A 21,928-nucleotide genomic window follows, 5' to 3' on the forward strand; every position below is an offset into this window, starting at 1 on the left:
TTGCCAATCAGAGGCAGAGAAGGGCGGGTCATGACTTCACCATACTAGGAAAAAGAAATTGTCTAACGGTAGCTTGGAGACTGAAGCCCGCCCTCGTCTGTTGAACCTATTTTAAAAAACATTCACACCATCTTTGCTTAAATTATACGTAGTTTCCGCTTCCTTTTGAAAAATTCTCCTTTTATTTTTTAATGAAAAACGTGTAAACATCAAAGCATAGAAACCATAATAACAAAAAAAACTCTTAGCATACAAGGCACATTACGATAACAAAGATCGATTATACAAAATGATTCAATAGAAAACAAATACATAACATTTTATTATTAATGATAATAATAATAATGATAATAATGATAATAATAATAATAGGTTTCTTGTTGGAAGTGAAACAGGCCCATGATAGTAATATTTACTAGTGGTAAAGCTCATGTAAATGCTAATCTACTAGTTGTGGAAGAAATATAATGAAGTATAATGAATCCTAGACTATAAGTAAAAGTTTGTCAACATAATTTTATTCTTAAAGATGCTACAACATATTTTGAATGTAAAGACCCTAAAATGTATTTTATTGTTAATGTGATGATGTTAATAGGTTGTTTTTTTCACCAATGTTGCTTTTTCAGAGAAATTACCATTTTTTTCTGTTCCTTCATGATTTCACATTTATTTTGAAATCTCTAAAATCTCTTCAAAACAGAAGTGTGCAATCAGTTATTATAATTACATTTTTGAAAGCGTATAGAATGGCTTGTATTTTATTTTAATGTATCTATTTTTTGTATTTATTGCTCTTATTTTATTGTCATTGAAAGACATTTCAGTTCACAATAATTAACATTTATACCCTTAAATGTTGTACCTGGTTCAAGTGGACCTCATTGTAAACACTTTACAGTCTACTGTTGCTATTTCATCTATAATTTTCATAAATGTATCATATTTTTTGTATTGAAAACCATAGTAACCCTAGCTGTAGATATTTGTAGTGGAGTGAAAAATACAACATTTCTCTCTAAGATGTTCTGAAGTGGAAGCAGAAAGTGACAGAACATATTAATAAGCAAGTACTAGTACTAGATTAGAGGCCTTAGTTGTATGCATATGTAGCCCTGTTTTAATACTTACATAAAAGTGAGAACAGGATTTATGTACTGTTCATACAAATAGGGCTGCATAAATTATTTTTTAATTAAGATATATCTTTATTTATCAAAAAATTGCAAATAACAGTTCACTGCATTCAGTTACTATACTACTACTAATATATTTTTACAATTCAACATTGTCATTTTTTATTTTTCTTTCATCTGTGAGCGTATAAACAAGTTTTAATGACTGAGAATTAGCTTTAGCTCTAAAAGAAGTGCACTTGGCTAAGCCAGTCAGCTTGGTCTGTGGCCAACCAGAACATCAGCAGTCCCATCAAAATCACCAGACCCATCTTCAGTATCAGCTTCAGCACATTGAGACACTGCAGGAACAAAGGACAGGTCAGAGAGGTAAAATAATGAACTCAGTGAATGTTCAGTGACGTTCAGTTAGTGCACACCTTGTCTTTTCTGGTGCAGAGCGGTGCGCCCCTGAGATCTGGCACGCTTTCTTGTAGCTGAGTGTTTGGGGGATCACAAGCCAGTTCCATTTGCAGGGTGTTGTCAGGTTCCCTCAGTTCCTGCATGGGCAAAAACAAAGCAGCAGGCTCATTGCTGGGCATCTCATATTTCCTCCCATCACACCACTCATCTATGCCATGGGTTGGTGTAAGATTGGATCTGCCGGAGGGACAATTTGCAAAACCCTCGCAAGATTTGTATGCTAACCTTTACCTTTACCCTTACCTTAACCTTAAACCTAACCATAACTGGACTTGTGAGAGAGCCGATGTTAGGAGTGGGTGATACCAGGCTGTGTTGCTGACAGCGGCCACATCCTGCCCCACCCTCACATATATAAACCTATTTATGACTGATGTGTTTTCTGACCTGTGACAGGCTGTCAGACAGGCTGTGATGCTCAAGTGATCATTGCAGCTGTGTCACAGCGTTGCACTCACACTTGACTTGAGTTTTTTGTGGGGGCGGCCAGTGCACATCAGAAATTGCACAGGAGCAGGAGTGAGAGCAGACGTGGCGAGAGCAGGTAAGTTAAGACTAAAGAGCACTCTGAGGAAAACTCACTGGGAGAGATAAATCATCGGGATTTTACCCAAAAAAGGGGGAAATGCCAGGTGCCAGTGGGTTTTGCAGTATTTTATAAGATGTAAGAGGGAAGCAGCAGTTAGCCACCAGCTAAGGACACAGATAGTTGTGCTACTAGGGGAAAAAAGTAACTGTTATGAGAAGGTTTTGACAGGTGCTTTGTTTCTGTACGTCTCTTTGTTACTTTCTATTGTCATGGGCGAAATCTATCTTTTTTTTCAGTCCACCGTTTTAGAGAATGAATTTTTAGCTGGTGGCTAGTTTAATTAATCCCACTTGATGGCGCCAACATCGTGGCTTTTTGTGTCCACTTTTGCTTCAGCAACAGTCTTGTTTTTGTTCATCAAGTTTGTATTAGAAAATGCTTGTGCTGTTAATAGTGTGTAATTAACAGGTTTGTTATGTGTTTTTGTATTAAAGCACAAGTTGTTCAGCATTAATATGAGAGTCTTCCTGTGAAAGCTGAATGCTCCCCAATTCAATTTGTTCTGACTGCAGTTGAATAAAGCCTGTGTGAGAGTCCATGTGTATGCATATATGTGTCCACAAGCCTATTCTTACCTCAGGTGTTTCTGTAGAGCTCAGGTCTTCCTCCTCCTCTGTGGAGCTGCTGAGTGAATCTCTGTCGGTGCTGAGGATGCAGGAAGCAGACACAGTTTTTGGTGTGATCTGCCACAATGTAGGTTGTAATTATTGTTCATGAAAATCCATATGAGGAATTCTGCTTACCTGTCAGTTTCATAGTGAATGACTTGAGACAATGGATCTGTACAAAACTGAACTTTTATCTGCCTCTCTAAAAAATGCACAAATGGAAACAGATGAATTTGGAATAACAACATTTTGATAATAATCTTATTCTGCATCCTAATGAAGACTACACTTCTCTCATCTGCACTCACCCTCTCTTCCATAGTCCGCGTTGCTATCATCGTAAAACCTGTAGAAAGCCTTGATTCTCTCTTGCTCTTGTTCCCAGTTCCTCTCCTCTTCATACTCGTCATCTCCTAACTGTCCCAGCTCGGTGACCACTGAAGCTTCAAGTTCAGTGTTGAAGAAGAAGCTATCATCCAGGGATCCCTGGTTAGAGGGGCTTGTGGTTTTGGCACAATCCCTCTGAACCACAGAGTAGCTGGTGACGTCTTCTGCAGGACACTGAGTCACATCTGAAGACAATGTTTCTGCTTCGTCTGTGGTTAACAGTTCTTGAAAAAGAGGGGAATCAGCTGTTAAGACGTCGAGGTCCCAATTAATGCCGAAAGCTGCTGAATCTGGTCTCTCGTAGTAATTTGTAGCGTGTAGGTCGTCAGAGACACTCCACCTGGAGTACTCTGTACTTCTCCCACTGTGAGGCTGAACGTCCTCCAGTTGCTTGTTGTTTACAGGGTCTTGCAGACTCATATTATGTGAGAATTCCTCATCGCTTCTCCTCACTTGGACCTCATCATCACTGTAGCTGTAGGAGTCACTCTCACTTGTCTCACTTCCGTCATCACACCCAATCACCGCTGCATCGCTCAGCACATGCTCTACAATCTCTATTTTTTCTCCACTTACCACACCCAGGCCCCTGAACCTATCAGCATCCATCTCTAAATCTCTGCTGTACAGATACCCATCTCCCTCCTCATCAGTGTCTTCAGCTTTTCCCATCCATGTTATGTCTGTCACAGCTCTTTCCAGGCAAGTGCTCTGACTTGCATTTGAACCGAGGTCAGATGCACATGGCAAAGCATTCAACTGGTAATTTTCTTGATTTTGTCCTCCATCTTCAACATATTCGCATGAAGAAAAGTCTGAGGGATAATCTGCAAAGCTTTCCCCTGCCTCTTGGTGCTCCTCCCCTGAGAAATCCTTCATTTTCTCCACATTTTCCTCAGTGTCAACTTCAGCAATGAGATCCTGCAGATTTTCCACTGATATTTCCGGAAACTCCAAGATGGCTTTCGCTGGCTCATCTCCGTAGGGTTTTTCAATCTCCGTCTCAAAGCACTGAGCAAGGAAATGTTCTTTTTGTACAATTTTCATGTCCTCACACTCAGAATCGGATGAGTCTTGCTTCTTTTCCTCTCCCTCTTGCTCGTCCTCCTCAATCCCATCACCTTTTATTATCACCTCACCTCCACGTCCAGGGACTCTCTCAAAGTAGGACACCTCCTCATCACTCTCACTCTCACCTTGGTCCTTATTTCTAACTTGAGGGTTTTCAGTACCCTCCGGAGCCAGAGGTTGTCCCTCAGCAAGGATCTTGTCCTCTTTATTACCATCGTAGAACTCGCCGCTGCAGTTAACTGACATCAACAAATCCCCTGGCTTCTCTCCCATCTCCTTATCCTCTTCCTCACCTTTTTCATCTTCTCCAGAGACACATCCTTCCTCTTCAGATTCTTCATCCAAGCTTGTGTAATCCTCTTTTGGCGTTTTGTCCACGCTCATGACTCCTGTGCCTTGAAATTCCTCCTTAACATCAGATCGCTCTTCATCAGCACTTTCAGCCGTGCGTATATCTAAAGTTTCCTTGCTAGACAAAACTGTTTCACCAGTTGCTTCCTGGTACAGAGCCCCGTCTTCCTTTGTTGGCAAGTTTTCATAAGAGATGCCTATCTTGTCTTCATCAATCTTTTCATCAAAAAGTAGACTCTCAAAGTCAAAATCTCCATCGGGGAATGATGCAACAGATGTCTCTGTAACAATATCATCGTTTGCCAATTAAAAACTTTGTAAATAGTTTTTTTAAAAAGCACTGAAATTGCATTAAAACATAAAAAGACTACATTCTTACCTGCAAATGCGTCAGAAGGTAGATCAGCCAAGTGTTCTTCCATCTTTGCAAATAGACAAAGCAATATTTTTAAGTTATATCAAGACCAACATTACTACATTGCCACAGATAATCTCTTCTCTCAGAAAGGAAGAGTGCATGAAGTAAGTCTGCTGCTGCTGCAAGTGGCTTCCTGTCAAACAGACGACACATAAATCGCAAACTATAAGTAATACATCTGGTGAAATATATGACTATAAACATGTATTTTATGTAAGCCTACCTTCAAACTGAAGCAGATCAAAAAGTTGATCAGGAAGTCTCTCCAAAAGGTGCAATAACAAACAGCAATGTTTTGTGTTTTCTGTTGCTGCAGGAACGTACCTTCATGAGCTCATGAAATGATGTCAGCTTTGATGTGGTTTGGTTTCAGACGCACAACATAAACTTCAGCAGTCAAAAAAAGGCAGTTCCTCTGTGCTTAAGAGCCCCATGTTTTATTGGTAAGAGCAGTTCTGCTTTTTATGAGTTAGAGTCAATATAAAAAATTCTGTTGAGCATGTTCATTTATTTTAACAGCTAAAATTAAGTAAAATTACAGTTGTATCTAAAAAGTCCCAAAGTCCTGCTGTGTTATTTATTGTCCCGAGTGGTCTACAGTTCATGGCGGAGTAGGTAGCGGTGGTTGGGCTTCAGGTCAACTTCTACAGGAAAGTGGTCGCTGACCTCTAGTGCCTGTGGTGCAACAAAGATAACAGTGCTAATATCCATGTTACGTATCAACTTGAACTTGTCATTTCTCAAGAAAGGTATGTTTTTCACATGTCTGAAGAAAGTTTACCTCCTCCTCAGTGAGATGGAAACTCTCTTTGAAGTTGAACGGTTGAGCTGAACCCGGCACTATACTGGAAATAATCTCACGTCCATGCACAATGATCCTGTTTTGAGATGAAAAATTAAAATCAAACTGTAAAACATAACCCCATCTGTAGAAAACAGTCCACATAGGGACATCATGCAAAAATGTGTTGTCTTTATAATGCACAGAAATAATAAAATCAATCCCAATAATTCAGTTTTCAGCAGTCACTGACCGGTCATATGCACACTGTGTCTTCTCACGGACAGTAGTGTCTTGCTCATCTCCAATTAGCCAGCGAAATTTGGGGTCACTTCTCAAGCGCACAGCTCTCCAGCCTTTGATGGTGACATAGCTGCAGTCAGCATTGAGGTCCCCCAAAATCATCACATTCTGGGCAAGTGAAAGAAAGCAAAAGGGGAAGTTCAACAAATTGAAATTACTCATAAATTTCATCATAAATGGAGGGAGAAACTAATGATGATGATGATAAGGATGTGGTGTAACCCACATCAGTCTTCCATTTCTTGGTAATTTCTCTGAAGACGGTGTAAAGTTCATCCATTTCCTTCATGGCAGTTTTGGGACAGGTGTGCTGACCAATCAAGACAAAATCCTTCACCACTGAGAAACAAAAGACATTTATCAGACATCTTTAATGATTATGTGCTCTCAAGTGTCTCAGTCATATCCTGGTTGTGATGCTATTCATGTATGAAGTTTGTATGGAACATAAAGACATAATACTTATATAATCCAGGTGTCTGTCAGTGTAAGTGCAGGTTTCTCTTTTACTCCGTCAGTTTTGTACCAACTGAAATACCTCCACAGTATAGCATATGATATTTGTATGCACAGAACATTATGGACAGTCAAAAACCTGGATAATGAGCATGCTAGATAACTTTCATCTTATCTTACATGTTGTAGGAGAGTGAAAGCGAATGATGAAAGGCTCTCTGGAGAAAACATCAGTTTCATTGGTCCCCTTTGTCTCTAGTTTAGGATACTGATACTGCTCTTTGACCTTCAGCACATTGTTCCTGGAGATAACGAGAGAGGAAGAAGAGTACGTTAAGGATGACATTGAATTGACCGGTAACAGAAATGTATTATGTATTATATGTTTTACCTGTAAATGTAGACATATTGCTCCTTGTAGGTCTTCCTCCCCAGCCTCTCGCTTTCCACATAAGAATATGAGTTTGATTTGTCAAATCTGGTGACAAAAAACATACAATGTTACAGTTAAAGATGTTCATGTTATGTATAATGTGGATGTGACAGATTATTCACCAGATCTTTAAAATTTGCGTTTTTTAAACCCATAATATGACAAAAGCACGTACCTGTTAAGATCTTTAACCAAGGTTCGGATTGCCTCTCCTTTAGAGTCTCGTACCTCCTGAATGAGACACAAGTCGCACCGAGAAAGAATCTTGGGAGCAAAACAAATAAAAATAAAAAGATCCATCAGCAGTCTAGTTTTTTGTGGACGTTGTTGTCATGTTTCATTGTGTACACATACAACTGAGTACCTTTTGTAGAATCCCCATAACCTTCTTGTTGTTTGCCTTTGATTCACCAAAGCTCTGAACGTTGAAAGCGCAGATTTTCAGGGACAGCGTGACGTTCAACACACACAGCCCCACAACAAACAGCAGAACTGCAGTCCTCATCTTGCACAGGATTATCGCTCTATAAGTAAAAGAGAGTTTGGCAAGATCCCCTTCATGTACTGTTTCAGTATTGGGAAATATTGTACAAAACCCTCAAGTCACAGTACATACTTCACAACCTCTTACCTTCAGAGCCAGTTTGACCAGGAAACTGACCTCAGCCTAGCAAAGATCCATCTCTTCAATGACCTGCAGTTTATTTGGGGAACATACAGGTAAACCTGGGTGAAAGACAGGGATGCAGATCTGTGTGGTGGATGTGCTGCGTCAGTGCCTGTTGAGAATAGAGCTTTATCTGGAACAGTTAAAACCACTGAATACAATGAACAATGGCTCCATCACACTCAGAGAGTTCAGTTTTGAGTGTGTTTTGTCTCTAAGTTTGAGTGTAATCAGACAATAGATGACACCATGTGTCATGTCTGTCAGTTTCATGAACGTTTGTGTAGAATTTACCATAAATCATTTTGTGAGTTTAGCACAGACATAAGCAGCTGGTAGTTACCACACAGTGCCATCACATCACTGACTGTGGAGGAGATGCTTCTCCATCGCAGTGTGATGCATCTAATATTTGCAGTTTTATATATGAACTTCATGATCTAGTATGGTACAAATTGAATAAGTAATATGGTGACAAGTGAATAAAAATGAATATAACATATGTTTCAAAATGTTAAAACATCTGTAGTTTTTCCCTTTTGTGTGCAATATTGATTAACATATAGTCAAGTATTTTTCTGTTTTTCTTGTATGTGTGTTTGTCATTTTGTTCATTTCTTATTTTGTCTCTCATCTAAATTTTATCACTTTATTACTTCAGTCTTTTTCATATATGTATAGTGAACCGAGCTACAACAGAAAGCATTTCACTACCATTATCCACAGAAAATATTTGATGCATATGTGACACATAAAAACCTTGAACTTGAAAAATGCAATAAAAGAAATGGTTTATGTATTTATGTCAGTATGAATGTTGAATGAACTTTGAAATAGTTGAAACAGGTCAAATAGAGATTTGCATCAAACCACTGAACCATATTTCAGATGTTTTATTTTTGTGTTTCTTTGAAACACTGCAGGGTTCATGAGGACTTAATACAGTATGTATGGTTGAGTGTGGCAGCACACAGGTAGGTATATTACGTAACTTTTTAATCACTAAGCAGGATGAGATCTTACTCAAAGGGCTGTATGTGGAGATCGTTTATCACTAATCAGTGATACCATTGTAAAGATGAGACAGGAAATTTACATCTTTGGAGTCTCAGTTTGAGTTTCATTGTTAGAGATGCAGCAGAATACATTAAAGAAACCAAAGCAGTACAACTCTAACCAGTAACACCAGTAACATTTGTTAGAAACAATATTTTTAATAATTCAAGTTGGTACTTCTAAATAAATAAGCAGTTACAGTACAAAGGACACATCCTATTTTTCCGCTATTCAACTACTATGATATTATACATTCAACGTTTTCTTGTCATCTTCAGTGTCATTAAAATCAGACAACTAGTGACTAATTTCATTGTTGAATTACAAACAAACATTGCAGCATTTTTCACACTTAGATATGTTCCCATGTATTTGATCTTGCAAACATATACAGTACATCCCACTCAACAAATTATCTCACAGCACACTGACTTTGAATCCCAAGTTTAAAATGATAAGAAATACAAAAATATCAACAAACTACATCCTAGAAAAATGTTAACATTTTAAAAACAAAAGCAACAACAAACTATGTGAATATGCCTGAGCAGTGACATCATCATATTGGTCTAAAACAGCCTGAGTGTCGAGGAGAGGCCATTTCCATGAGATAGTTGTCGATGCGTATTTCTATATCTGAGTAAAGGTCCTCAACTTGTTCCCTGAAAGGTGGATGCCACAACCACAACATGGCAACACCTGCCACAGCGAGGAGTAGGAGGAAGAACACACACACTCTCCACCAGGAGCCACAGCGTGCCTAAACAGAAAAGACAATGTCTGAATTCAAAATGAAATATATAACGTTGTATATGGTAATAGACACAATAGTTATAAGAATCTTTATTGCTGATTCTTTGCAGCTGATCTTCTGGTCATTGCAGCAAATATCTCAAAATACAAATGTCACAAAGTATAAAATATAAATTGGTGCAGGGCATTTACAATGTAAAGGCAAGTGAGAGCATTTGAGTATGAGCAAGGACATCAAATCTCACCTTCCCTTACCCACACACATACACAGACACACACACACACACACACACACACACTGCTCACCGGTGTCCTGCGGCGGTTGCTGAGCTGCCGAAGCTCGTCCCTGCACTGCGACAGCCGGGCCTGGCTGGACTGACATTCCTGCTCCATAGCATGCAGCTCTGTCTGCATCTCCTCACACTTGGCACGCACACACACACACACACACACACACACACACACACACACACACACACACACACACACACACACACACACACACACACACACACACACACACACACACACACACACACACACACACACACACACACACACACACACAGACACACACAGACACACAAACACACCATATGGAAGGGGAATGTTTGACAGTAGTTCAAATTTGGTCTCAACACATTTGACATAGATTTACAGTACATGAGATCTTTAGAAATGCATTTTTCAACATTTATTTACAGACATTTCTGTCTCTGAAACATTAACCAGGAATGAGGGCATGTAATCTTTAATAAATCATGAATGTATTTTCAAAGCATTTTAAAAAACATAGCAAGTGAAAGTTGAGATTTTTTGAAAAAATATGTCTCGACATTTTACACAATCTGCATACATCTTGTAGATTTCTTGTAAATAAAACGCTTATTATATTTTAGGATATTATGCATCATGCTTTGCACAACACCTGATAATGAGAACGTCTGTAAATGACTGGAATATTATTTATGCCTCACCCAGTGTGGATTCATAAGATTCTGATTTTCTGTAGCACTTTATTTATCACCAGGATTCTCTGAATCAAATGACAACATCATGGTTGTGAATGTTACAGTATATTGTAAGTGTGCCTGGATCTCATCTTTACCTCTCTGTCCTTGAGTTGGAGTTTCTCCTGAGTGTGACGGAGCTGCTCCTCCACCTGAGAGTCTCTCTTCACTATCAGTCGTGGCTCTGCTTCCTCTGGCGTCAGACACTCCTGCATCGTGATGTCCTGGCTCTCATTGGTGCCATCTGGGAAACAGAAAGTGTTCAAAATATATGAGCCATGTTGTCTTTGCGGTATTTTAACTGCTACTTAGAGTACAAATATTGCTCACAGATAAAGGCTGACAGTGGCTTCATAATACCTTCAAAAAAGATTCACAGAGAAAAAAAACTGACCTTTAAGGTGCTGGAATTCCTCTCTTAAACCTTCGTTGTCTTCTTCCAGCTGGCAGATGTTGTATTGAAGCACTTTCCTCTCTTGTCTTAGTGACATCACCTCCTCCTTTAGCTCGGCCTCTCTGGCCCTGGAAAGCTGCACAGGACAAGTGTGTTTTTCACAACCGTTTACATTGAAACGTCTGACCTGATCCACATTATACCACAGAATACCCTACCTCGATTTGGCTGTGCAGCTGTTGCAGCTGTTCATTACTGAGGTACTGATGCTCCCTGAGTTGTGCAGAGCTCAGCTTCAGATCTTCATAAAGGCTCTGCCATTTCAGTGCCTCTGCCTTTGCTGTAAGTAGCGCTTCCTGGTGGCAAAAATACAAATTATTTTCAAGATTCAGCTGTGTTAACCATGACTTTTTGATATGACAGTGTCAGCAGAAAACCCTAATAAGTCAGTGACGATGATGCTGTGTCTCTCTCTTGAGTCTCCTTAGTCAAATAAAAAGAACATTGCTCTTTATCATTTGCATTAAAAGCTAAATGTTTGACCTGCATTGTCTCTGCCTTTGTGAGTGCCTCCGTTTTCTCCTGCGTGGCCTTCTGCAGGGCGACCAGGGCCTTCTCTTCATAAATCAGTTTCTGCTTTTCCATCTGCAGCACCAGTTTCTTCACTCCATCCTTGGGAAATTTCTGTAAGGACACAACAGTGCTTAAACCCACAAATGCTTACGGGGTGAAATGCAAAACCAAACCATAGAGGCCCGCTCAACAGGCGCTGCATTATCGCTGCGTGACAGATAAAAGTGCAGAGGAGCTTGGCTGTTTACTAAATGAAAACACACAAGTACTAAATGTTTTGGAGTTGTTGCAGACAAAGAATACAAGACAACACTTATACTACATGATAAAAACAAACAAACAAACAAACAAACAAACTCAGTGGTGGTTTCTTTGTCATTAGCTGCTGTTTCTTACCTGCAGGCAGACTTGCAGTTGAGCCTCCAGAGCCTTGATCTTGTTTCTCAGCAGGTCTTCACTGCAGCGAGCCTGTGTGGGTTAGAGAGGAAATGACTGACTGTCACGCTGTAACCTGCAGATGGAAAATTAATGGTTCATGTAGCAAAATCTGTGACAGTGTGCTCTTTCACTGTCTGCACGCACTAATGCACCAAGGAACTTGCAGCATCAGTGATCCTCAAGAAAAATCACAATGTGCTGTAAAACTACACTGTTATAAGTGTGGAAAATAAAATATAAGTCGACTAATGACAGCATACCTGGTATTTTAAAAAACCCAGCTTTTATAGATTTAAAGCATAAACAATTCTAAATAAACTACTACCCAAATTACAAAAAACAAAAACAAAAAAGCCATTCAATACAGCTAGAGTAGCCAAAAGAGAGCTAATGAGGATGCATGACACCTATAATAGTTAGTAACTATCACACCCTTTCATGCATAAGAATGACAGTTTGCACTCGTTCTATGCGGCGTAGGCTGGGGCGGAAGCAGGAAGCTCCAAACCACAAACTGCACAGGCCTTCCTGAAGTAGCAGCAGCCATCATCTGCTGTGTTCACGACCGTGACGAAAACATTTTCAGTCTTATATCAACTGAACGAAAGAGCAACCAACAATAATATAACATAAAATGAGAAATATATTTCTGGTGTTTGGAAACAGTAACAGTAAAACACTGGAGGTGTGTTTGATTTATGTCAAGAGTCTTACTGTCCATATTTTGTTCGAGGAGTTCATGAGGTTTGACGTTTTCTCCTGGAGAGCTGCCAGCTTCTTCTTCACTGTGTCTTCTCTCCACAATGCCTCCTGACAGAAAACAGAGCAGAAGAGAGAGCAACAACATGTAAATACTGAATGTGGTTAAAGTCAGTCAGTATTTTCTCTCCAAATGTTAACCTGATATGATGGTAATACTAATTGATAAGCTGTCAGCTCATGTACTGGGTGAAATGAGAACAGTTACATTTTATTTTTGTCTAAGCAAAGCAAGTCTGAGAAAAAAAGTTTTGCTTAGTAACAGCAATTGTGGCCTCAGGTGACATGTCTGTAAAAAAGTAAACGAGGTGGTAACACAAGTTAGAAAAATTATCTTATAGTCATTAACTTACTTCGGCAATGCAATAACAAATGGACAGAGTGCGGGCTGTTTATTTCTAAATTTGCTCACTTTCAGCGAAGCACCTGCCCATTTGGTTTGGGTGAGTGTGCATATTCCTATAAAAGTTACATCATCTCCCAAAAAAACACTGAACAAAACACAACTCAGGATGGACTGAAAGAATTGGTTTGCTTACCTGCAGGCAATCGGCTAACTGCTGAATATCCTGTTATTTGAAAAATGAGAAACAAGAAAATCAGTTTAAGTTGTTACATCTCATTTTGCTAATCTGCCATTTAAATCAACACCAATGGAACTTTGAAACTCACTGATTCCTTGACAGTGACGAGTCCAGACCTGCATGGGAGAAAATATATTTTTCATTCATTCATTAAAACAAAACAATGATGTGAAATTTGAGACTTAATGAATCAAGTCCCACTCACTCTGTCTGCACAGTGGCCTCTCGCATTGTCTTTTTCTGCTGAATCTTTTCAGTCTGAATTAATGTTTTGAGGCTCATATTTTGGGCTTTCAAAAGAGTAGAAAAAAAACAGCATTATTAGTTTGAAAAATTAAAGATAGTTTCACAGCTTCATGTCAAATTTTTCTGTAATTGGCAGGACTTTTACCATTTATACTATTCTCTCTTTTATCTTTGCTTTTCTTCTTGTTTGATTCTTTTGTCACTGTTGTGGAGGTATATACTTGTTTCCTTGTGTGGTATTTCTCATGCCTCACCGGCGTTACATGTTCTGACCATAACGAAGCCTGAGGAAATGAGAAGAGATAAAAGAAGATTACAACATCTGTAATACAGATGTTGTGATGTTGTACTACAAATAATATAAAAAGGATTTTGTCTTTACCCATTTACTGGTGCTTGGGCCATCTGATACACTGCTGTTTGGTGTTAAAATCATCACTGGATGTCCATTAGCAGTTGGAGTATTTTGGATATTTGTATACAATGTCTCTGACTTTCTGACTGAAGTGTATTTCTTCATTGCAAATGTCTTTGGAGTTTTTCTTTTTGAGGAACAGTTTGTAGACTTCACTCCACACAGGTCTGGACTGACTGATCTCCTCCTGAGAAATTCCAGGTGCCTCTTTTCCTTCAGTTCATTCTTTATCAGTTTTGTGTCAAATTCTCTCGTAGGGCTCCGACAAGAAGTCACATTGTTACGTCCTCGTAGGTGTTCATGTTTCTCTGCTCGGATCTCCACTTTCTGGTCAAAGCCTTTCACTGGGGAGAGCTGAAATCCACTGACAGCCAGGGCATCCATGGCAGCTCCTCTGGTTTTTACGGTGCTTCGAGCCTACAATGACAATGTTTCACGAAATTGAATATGAGAAATACAGTGCATAAACAATTGAGATGGGAAATTGTTATGTGCTTAAAAAGAGAATTTCTAAGCACTGCAGGTTCAGAATGATGGCTCAGACGCTACATCTAATTACTTGTGTTCAAATGTCTTTTTTAGGTGTCAAACCAATGATTCATATTTACAGAATGCACAGTAAATGTTTGAAGTATGCCTTCATATTTAGCTTGCATAAATAAAAATGTCTTAAATACTGTCTTGATGTTTTTATCTCAAGACTTTTACTTGCTTAAACAAAAAAATAGAAAGATGGACAATTAGTGATCTGCATCACCAGGCTGTGTGCCAAAGGTGTGTGAGCAATGCATAAAATAAAGTAAAATACAAATCATCCCTGGTGGTGTTGGGTCAAGGTGCCGGCCATGAACTTAAACAACCCTGCTTTAAGTCTAGCCAGGCATCTTTGTTTTATGTTATTCTGCGTCTCTCCCTGTCCTTCATTTCCTGACATCTGTCTACTCTCTGCTATCTAATAAAGACATAAACTGCTCAACAAATGCAGAGTCCTAACAGTATATTTTACAGTCAGGATACTCTTTGTAGCTCAGAAATATATGTTCTATGTGAACCATGCAGGTATGTTGTAGTGGAAGCAGCAGCAGTAGAAGTATCTCCAGAAATACTAATATAAAAGTACAAGTAATGGCAGTATTAATAGGCAATGTGTTATAATAAATGCTGCAGTACTTGCATTGTTTTTGTATTTTGTTAGAACTTTCCTTTAACACTTACAACCACAGTTATCAAACACAGACAGACCAGGCCCTTGTCACTGTTGATTGAAGCTGTGGAGGGAAAATGCACAAGATAATGCAAAGAAAAAATGTTGCTTAATAAACAGAAACCATGATAAAGCTTACCTTCTACGCCATCTCATTCAGTGGGTGAAAACTCTTTGTGAGTTTGTTAGGAAGTCATCCATTTTCTTACTCTTCTGAAATAGTGTCCGGACGTTTTGTCTGTGTTTCACATGTAGCTGTTTCTGTTGAGCATAATTTTACAGGAAGTGAAGAGAACCCACAGCGTCATATGTTCCTCTATCTCACCAGCCACTCACACCAAACTGATGCCATACACGGGTGGGCCCCAAGATTACAGACAGACCCAGCCAATTCCCCCTGCATGCAGTCTGGGATAAAACACGCCACTTGGGAGAGAGAGAGAGAGAGAGAGAGAGAGAGAGAGAGAGAGAGAGAGAGAGAGAGAGAGAGAGAGAGAAAGAGAGAGAGAGAGAGAGACTGTTTGTGTGGTTGCCTTTTGGAATTTTTTTTAACAGCAGTTAACATTTTTATTATTAAAATGTCTATTCTAAATTGCCTGTCTTTATACTAAATGCATATGTGACTATACAGATCATCAACAGCTCTGTTATTACCTGGTAGAGTGAATGTGCATGCTTGTGTGTTTTTTATGTGCATTTATTGAAATTAAACCATGTGAGAAATTTAGAGGGGAAAAATACTATTGGAGCTGTTAACAATTTATACATCTGAGATGTGAGCCTGACTACACAGTGCTTTTTGTAAAATGTCAAAAGCCAAAAAGGTTGAAACCACTGGTTTCATCTTTAACAATGTGTTGTATTTTAAAAGCTTGTTATATTATCCATTGAGTCAAATCTTCATCTGAAAAGTAACTAAAGCTGTCAAATAAATAATGCATGTAGTAGAGTAGGACGTACAATATTTCCCTCTGAAATGTTGTGCATTGTAGTTAATTACAGTACTTGAGTAAATGTACTTAGTTACCTGACTTAATATTTTATTGTGCTAAGTAAGTTACTGTGCTATTTTTGATGAAGGTCATGTGAATATTCAAGATTAATTAGTCTAAATTGGATTTTAGCATAAGGTGAAAACGCAAATGCGCCCCATTAACGTGTTAATTACCTTCATTAATCCAAATTAATCATCAGGACGGTGATAAGGTGTACCTTTGCGTGCAGCGCCATCTATCGGTCTCCTCCATGAATCTCTAATAAAAAAAAGAGAGAGAGAGAGAGAGAGAGGGGAGAGAGGGAGAGATAGCTTAATCTCGCGATGTTTCCAGAGGATTTCTCGTGTGTCCGCCATCCTTGTGGCTTTTTGCAGAAGGGCACGAAGAGGCCGAAACAAGGGTGCCCGCTGTAGCAACAACTCCTTCAAACATGCTGTCCAGGCTCGTCATTATTTCAGGTAAGCACTTGTGTGTTTTTTATGTGGTCAACAAACCCAGTTAGATGTTATATTACTGAACTGTCAAGTAGGACACATTAAAGTTTAAAGTGAATGTGAAGCTGAAGGGTAAAGTGAAGGCCGCACATTGAATGAGCGACATGCTAACGCTAGCTGTATGTAGCTAGTGTGCATATCTACTCTAAAACTTGCTAGTTTACAGCATATTTATATTTGTGGCAACGTTTATTTATTGTGCAGCCTTTGCAGACATCATCAGGTAGATCTGAGTTAGCTTTAGGTGACATCCCAGCATACAGACTAAGGCTACAATAGCTAACGTTAGCGCTACACGCCTGCAAATGTCACCTTTTTGACAGCTAGCATTGACTTTGTGTTTCTAATAAGAACAAACAACACTGTCTTCACAATGCAATTCCACCAGAAGTGCATTTTTATTTTAATGCCATCACAGGTAGTTCATTTGAAGCCAGACATATTGCTATCAGACGTTTAATTGATGTTACGTTGTCATTAGGTGTTGGAAAGCCTCACCCTGTAACTGGGTTTATGTTAAGTTTGGTCACAGGAAGATTAAATACACCAGTTAATGAGGTGGACTTGAGGAAGGAGACGTGCAGTTTTTGCTCCCTTCAAGGTTATACAAGTCATTTTGGTTGAGTCATGTTTAATCAACAGCTATAAAGAAGAGGTTTATATATTTTTTAAATGTATCTTTAAACAACAGTCAGGTGTCTATATGAGCACTGAAAGGGGTTTTCTTTATTGTAATAATTCCTCCTGCTCATACTGGCTATTAAAAGATCTCCTTCAAATGTGCTTTGAGTGTAAGTGACAGGGCCCAAAATTCACAGTGTGTCCTGTCCATTATCGATGGCTGAAACGCAAAACCTCCTATCTGAAAATTGAACTTATCTTGCAGACAGACTGAATATGAGCATCCTTCCCTGTTTTCATCATCCAAAAATGAAATCCACCAATCAGAAAATCCTGCAGATAGGTTTTGATTTTCAACCATCGATATGAGGCTTCAGCTGTCTGAGTTTATCATATGACATGGTTATCTGCCACATTACAGTCTTTTTAGCATCATATTTACTCTTTGTTTGAGGACAGTGGATTTTGCCCCCCGTCACTTACATTGTAAGTTCTTCATGAAGGGATCTTCTTTTAAAAAAAAAAATGTTTCAGTGTTTATTTGGGCACCTGGCTGTTGTTTTAGACCGACTTAAAAACCGGAACCTGTCCTTTTATCAACAGATAAAACATGAATAAAAATTACTGTTTCTGTAATTCTGTGTTCTGTTGTTTGCAGCCAGTGCCCTGAAAGGCAGTGGCCCCCTTGGCGCTGGGTAAGTATTTTTGTCTTAAAAATAGTTTTTACTGTATTTGTTACTGGCATAATAACACATCTGTATAAGAATTGATAAACTTAATATGATTGCTGTGCCTCTCGAAGCTTTAGCTCAGTGTTGTCTCCCACAGCCTTGTCCAGGCGTCTCGCTCTCTGCACACATCGTCCCAGAGCCTGGCCCCAGTGCCCCCTCTGCCAGAGAAGGGAGGCAAAGTCCGTCATGGTATCTTCCCAGAGGAGATTTTCCAGCTCCTGTACCCCAAAACTGGAGTTACAGGTCAGTAAGCTGGAACCAGAAGCATGACTTAATCAGAGTTATTTAATTTCATTTTAAATGACAGGCTTTGACAGTCACTTTTTAAAAGAAGTGAAATGCTGAATGTCTGAAAAAAACTCATCACTGACATTAAAAAACAATTTCACCATTAACACATCACAAAAATGATACTTATTCACCCTTGTTAGCCCAAACACAAACTTATAGACAGAAAAAAGTCCTTAGTTTAATATTCAGTATGATGCCACTAAATGTGTCAACTCAGTACTTTTCATGAAAGTCATAAATGGTTTTACTTGGCTGATAATTATGGTAGGATGTGAGACACTAGAGATCAGTCAATCAGCCAAAAGTTGACATGTTTTGTCAAGAGAAATATGTATGGCAGTAACACTGAGGTTGCAGTCCTGCTCTGCATATTAATGTCTGTATTATGTTTAGTCATAGAAATAAAGTTGACATTGGTGCAAATGTGTGTGTGTTCTTAAACGTAAACCCATCACACATCTTTTGGAAGCCCAGAGACAGATTTGAGTGTGATTTAGAAGGCATATCCCACCAGTTATTGTTGGTGTGCTCCAGCTCCCTGCATTCATACATTTTCCACAGAAATAAGCTGCTGTATGATTGTCAGATGAGTGATGATGAAAAAAATCTTAATTTTTCCTTTATCCACTAGGACCCTACATGCTGGGTACTGGCCTACTTGTCTACATGCTTTCCAAGGAAATCTATGTCATCAACCACGAGACCTTAGCTGCTGCCTCCATAGGTGCTGTCATCATCTATGGTGTCAAGAAATTCGGTCCAAGTGTTGCAGCTTTTGCTGACAAACTGAATGAGGTAGGCTGGTCTGATATGGGTTTTTTTTTCTCTTTTTAAAATCTTTTTATTGTGGCTAATAACAACAGTATTCTTGAGAAAGACTGACAGATAGTCATAGACATATAGTCATAGACAGATAGTCAAAGTCATAGGCCGATGACTTTGTGATCCAGTTGCAAACTTTCAATCAAAATTACTCATCGTCTTTTGTGCAAAACATCGTAAGTAACCTGCAATCCCTCTGTGTGTGTTTACAGGACAAGGTGGCGAAGGCTCAGGAGGTGAAGGACGTGGCCATGGCCAGCCTGACTCAGGCTATTGAGGACGAGAAGAAGGAGCAGTGGAGAGCAGAGGGAAGATCAATTCTCTTCGATGCTAAGAGAGTGAGCTGCTATGATCTTTCTATTTTCCTATATCTTAACTATTCATAATGTAGTGCTCCATATTTATATAATAAGGCTTACTAGAAGCTGATAGTTCCCCTGTAGCCTTCTATGTTCATCTCCAGGATTTAAAGATGCTGAGAGAAATATTTGGTATTTATGGACCTCTGCTGGCAAACAGCAGAAATTGCAACAACATCAGAGAGTGGCCAAAGAAACTTGCTATGGGGGTAATGGGTAAAGCTGTGATATTGAGAGGAAATCTCATCTACATTCTACCACACAGTCAAAATTACTTCATGTTCAAGTTGTGGCACCAATTTTATCACTGAATAGCAGAGTTACAGTTGCATCTCCCTTTAACTATTGTCAGTTTGTTTGAAAATATGTGCCTGCCTGACATTCTTTTATTAAGCCTGGACTAAGGGACTTGGATCTTTTTCTGTTTAAGGGTTTTTCATAAGTGACTTGAACAATTAACATACATTTGATGTTTAGAGCTGTATGTCTCTTTGGTCACTCAAAGAAAAGGTTGAGAGTACATATAAATCATTGAAAGCACACGAAGTTGCTGACCATGAACTAGTGAACTTATATGCCTAATAATAAAGGCTTTAAAAATCCCAGCGTGACTTATTTTAACCTGCTTATGTTGATAATGAAAAAAATCTTTGCAACCTGAAGGTTGATGAGGTAGTGAAAAAAGACACAGGAGACATCCATTTGACGTCCATGTATGTGATGTGGTGATAACGTTTTGCATGGACTGCTCTTGTCCCCTCTCAGAACAATGTGGCCATGCTGTTGGAGACCAACCACAGAGAGAGACTACACATGGTGACCAATGAGGTGAAGAGACGCTTGGACTACCAGGTGGCCCTGCAGGACCTCCACCGCCGGATGGCTCAGGAGCACATGATTAACTGGGTGGAGAAGAGCGTCATTGGCAGCATCACTCCTCAGCAGGTCAGTTGTTCTTTCTGTCGGACTGTTGCAGCCTCCTGCTGGGTCAGTGTGTGTGTAATTACAGTTGTATGCAAAAGTTGGGCAACCCTTGACAAATAACATTATGTTGTTGACTTGTTGGGGGAAAAAAACAAATGTTTGATTTTTAATAAAATCTATCTAGGATATGGAACATACAACACTATTTTCAGCAAACATTAATGCATAGTTACTTTTTTCATAAATTGAACAAAAATAAAAACATTGTGGGATGTGCAGCACTCCCTTTGGCAGATATCGAAACTTCCAAATGTTTGTTGTAGTCAACTAAAAGTCTTTTAGTTCTTGCATGGGAATTTTGTCCCATTTTTCCTCGCTAAAGGTTTCTTGTCCTGCAGTATTTATTGGCCGTCTTGTATGCACAGCTCTTAAGATCCACCCACAGATTTTCTATTATGTCAGGGGACTGTGATGGAAATAAAACCCCAAAACCTTCAGCTTGTGTCTCTTCAGGTAGTCTTTGGTTGATTTCATGCTATGTCCTGTTGCACAAGCCATCCAATTTTCAGCTTCAGCTTTTTACAGACAGTATGATGTTTATTTATTTTTATATTTATTCTTCCCTCCTCCCGTGCAGTGTTTCCTGTGTCACTGGCTGCAACACAACCCCAGAGCATGTCAAATCCACCCCTGAATTTTAGTTAATAATTTTGATTAGTGCCATTGTCACAGCCTGGTTTCAAACCTCAATCCATTTTTGGTAGCTTAAATGTAATGAGCATCAACAAGTACTAAAAGTTTGTTCACGTCTGCTTAGATTTGTTGCCTGTTCTCTCAGATAATTACTGATTTAAATCAAAACTTTATTTAAGGGACAGTTTTACGGCCGCTTATGTTCACACAGTATTGAACTTTTTATACTAATCAGTACTGAAATACAGTTATTGTTTTGACATTAGTATCAGGGCTCCTGGCCTTATTTGTTTTTTTAATTAAAAATTTTTTTTAAGTGAAATATAAAAAGATTTTATCTTTATTGTGAGAAAATAGAAATGGCAAGTAAGTTTTTAATCTTATATATATATATATATACATGAGCTCTTACTGTTCTTATCTTTTAAGTAAGTCATTCATGTCTGTTTCTTTGGTTGTTTTTTCAGGAGAAGGAGAGCATCGCCAAGTGCATCACAGACCTGAAGGCTCTGGCCAAGAACACTCAGGCCAAAGCTACCGCTTAAACTGTCGAGTCTTCAGAGAAGGCTCCTCTCAACCCCAACTCATTGTCCCAAGACGAGACGCTGACTTTTCTTTACAGAATAAACTATTTCCTCTTTAAAGATCGTCTCTGTCAATATTATGAGTGTGTACAGTATTTACACGTCAGCTGATGGTAAAATAAATGGTTCTCTTATTCAACTTCGACTGGCTATTTTGTGTTTTTACACTTGAAGCAACATTTTGTTTTTTTTCTTTGAATAGCTTGGTTAATCTTTGCCCTCATATTTTCTCAGTGACGTTAGGTGTATGTCACATCTATGGTTACGTCACTATTTTTTATCTCCATGATAGATTAAGCTTTAGTTTGCTAGTTGCTTAA

The 21,928-nt window shown here is 39.0% G+C and overlaps 3 protein-coding genes across 5 annotated transcripts; 1 reads left to right on the plus strand and 2 right to left on the minus strand.

Annotated features, from left to right (window-relative positions):
* Window positions 1–232: 232 nt before the first annotated feature.
* On the minus strand, window positions 233–5,363 carry LOC133987590 (uncharacterized). Of its 2 annotated transcripts, none has more exons than XM_062427005.1 (7): window positions 5,347–5,363; window positions 4,984–5,026; window positions 3,104–4,885; window positions 2,931–2,997; window positions 2,763–2,832; window positions 1,556–1,675; window positions 233–1,477 (listed from the first exon to the last, which is right to left on the minus strand). In XM_062427005.1, exons 1-7 carry the CDS (start codon window positions 5,350–5,352, stop codon window positions 1,361–1,363), a joined length of 2,205 nt encoding a protein of 734 aa, XP_062282989.1. In that variant the 5' UTR covers window positions 5,353–5,363; the 3' UTR covers window positions 233–1,360. The 2 variants fall into 2 exon arrangements, with proteins under 2 accessions (XP_062282989.1, XP_062282990.1); XM_062427006.1 differs by having other exon boundaries at window positions 4,984–5,155; window positions 5,246–5,356.
* Window positions 5,364–8,851: 3,488 nt separating this feature from the next.
* LOC133987591 (TRAF3-interacting JNK-activating modulator) lies at window positions 8,852–15,358 on the minus strand. Of its 2 annotated transcripts, XM_062427008.1 has the most exons (15): window positions 15,234–15,358; window positions 15,106–15,158; window positions 13,858–14,307; window positions 13,621–13,759; window positions 13,435–13,519; window positions 13,318–13,345; window positions 13,185–13,214; window positions 12,601–12,696; window positions 11,845–11,916; window positions 11,419–11,559; window positions 11,094–11,231; window positions 10,876–11,011; window positions 10,580–10,725; window positions 9,778–9,894; window positions 8,852–9,478 (listed from the first exon to the last, which is right to left on the minus strand). In XM_062427008.1, exons 3-15 carry the CDS (start codon window positions 14,272–14,274, stop codon window positions 9,278–9,280), a joined length of 1,746 nt encoding a protein of 581 aa, XP_062282992.1. In that variant the 5' UTR covers window positions 14,275–14,307; window positions 15,106–15,158; window positions 15,234–15,358; the 3' UTR covers window positions 8,852–9,277. The 2 variants fall into 2 exon arrangements, with proteins under 2 accessions (XP_062282992.1, XP_062282991.1); XM_062427007.1 differs by lacking the exon at window positions 15,106–15,158.
* A 1,069-nt stretch (window positions 15,359–16,427) lies between these two features.
* On the plus strand, window positions 16,428–21,747 carry atp5pb (ATP synthase peripheral stalk-membrane subunit b). Its single transcript, XM_062427780.1, has 7 exons — window positions 16,428–16,547; window positions 17,863–17,899; window positions 18,033–18,178; window positions 18,858–19,021; window positions 19,261–19,386; window positions 20,173–20,352; window positions 21,492–21,747. The coding sequence occupies exons 1-7, from the start codon at window positions 16,520–16,522 to the stop codon at window positions 21,567–21,569; spliced, it is 759 nt and encodes a 252-aa protein (XP_062283764.1). The 5' UTR covers window positions 16,428–16,519; the 3' UTR covers window positions 21,570–21,747.
* Window positions 21,748–21,928: the final 181 nt, after the last annotated feature.

The sequence above is a fragment of the Scomber scombrus genome, chromosome 10 (genome assembly GCF_963691925.1).
Source record: "Scomber scombrus chromosome 10, fScoSco1.1, whole genome shotgun sequence".
NCBI lineage: Eukaryota > Metazoa > Chordata > Actinopteri > Scombriformes > Scombridae > Scomber > Scomber scombrus.

Coding starts and splice junctions, on each gene's coding strand:
- LOC133987590 (XM_062427005.1), bottom strand. Junction 2,833..2,930: donor ATTCACTATGAAACTGACAG/GTAAGCAGAATT, acceptor CTGCATCCTCAG/CACCGACAGAGATTCACTCA. Junction 1,478..1,555: donor TCTGCACCAGAAAAGACAAG/GTGTGCACTAAC, acceptor TTGTTCCTGCAG/TGTCTCAATGTGCTGAAGCT.
- LOC133987591 (XM_062427007.1), bottom strand. CDS start 14,274: ATGGATGCCCTGGCTGTCAGTGGATTTCAGCTCTCCCCAGTGAAAGGC. Junction 13,760..13,857: donor GCCCAAGCACCAGTAAATGG/GTAAAGACAAAA, acceptor TCATTTCCTCAG/GCTTCGTTATGGTCAGAACA. Junction 13,215..13,317: donor TCGTCACTGTCAAGGAATCA/GTGAGTTTCAAA, acceptor TTCAAATAACAG/GATATTCAGCAGTTAGCCGA.
- atp5pb (XM_062427780.1), top strand. CDS start 16,520: ATGCTGTCCAGGCTCGTCATTATTTCAG. Junction 17,900..18,032: donor AGTGGCCCCCTTGGCGCTGG/GTAAGTATTTTT, acceptor TGTCTCCCACAG/CCTTGTCCAGGCGTCTCGCT. Junction 20,353..21,491: donor GCAGCATCACTCCTCAGCAG/GTCAGTTGTTCT, acceptor TTGTTTTTTCAG/GAGAAGGAGAGCATCGCCAA.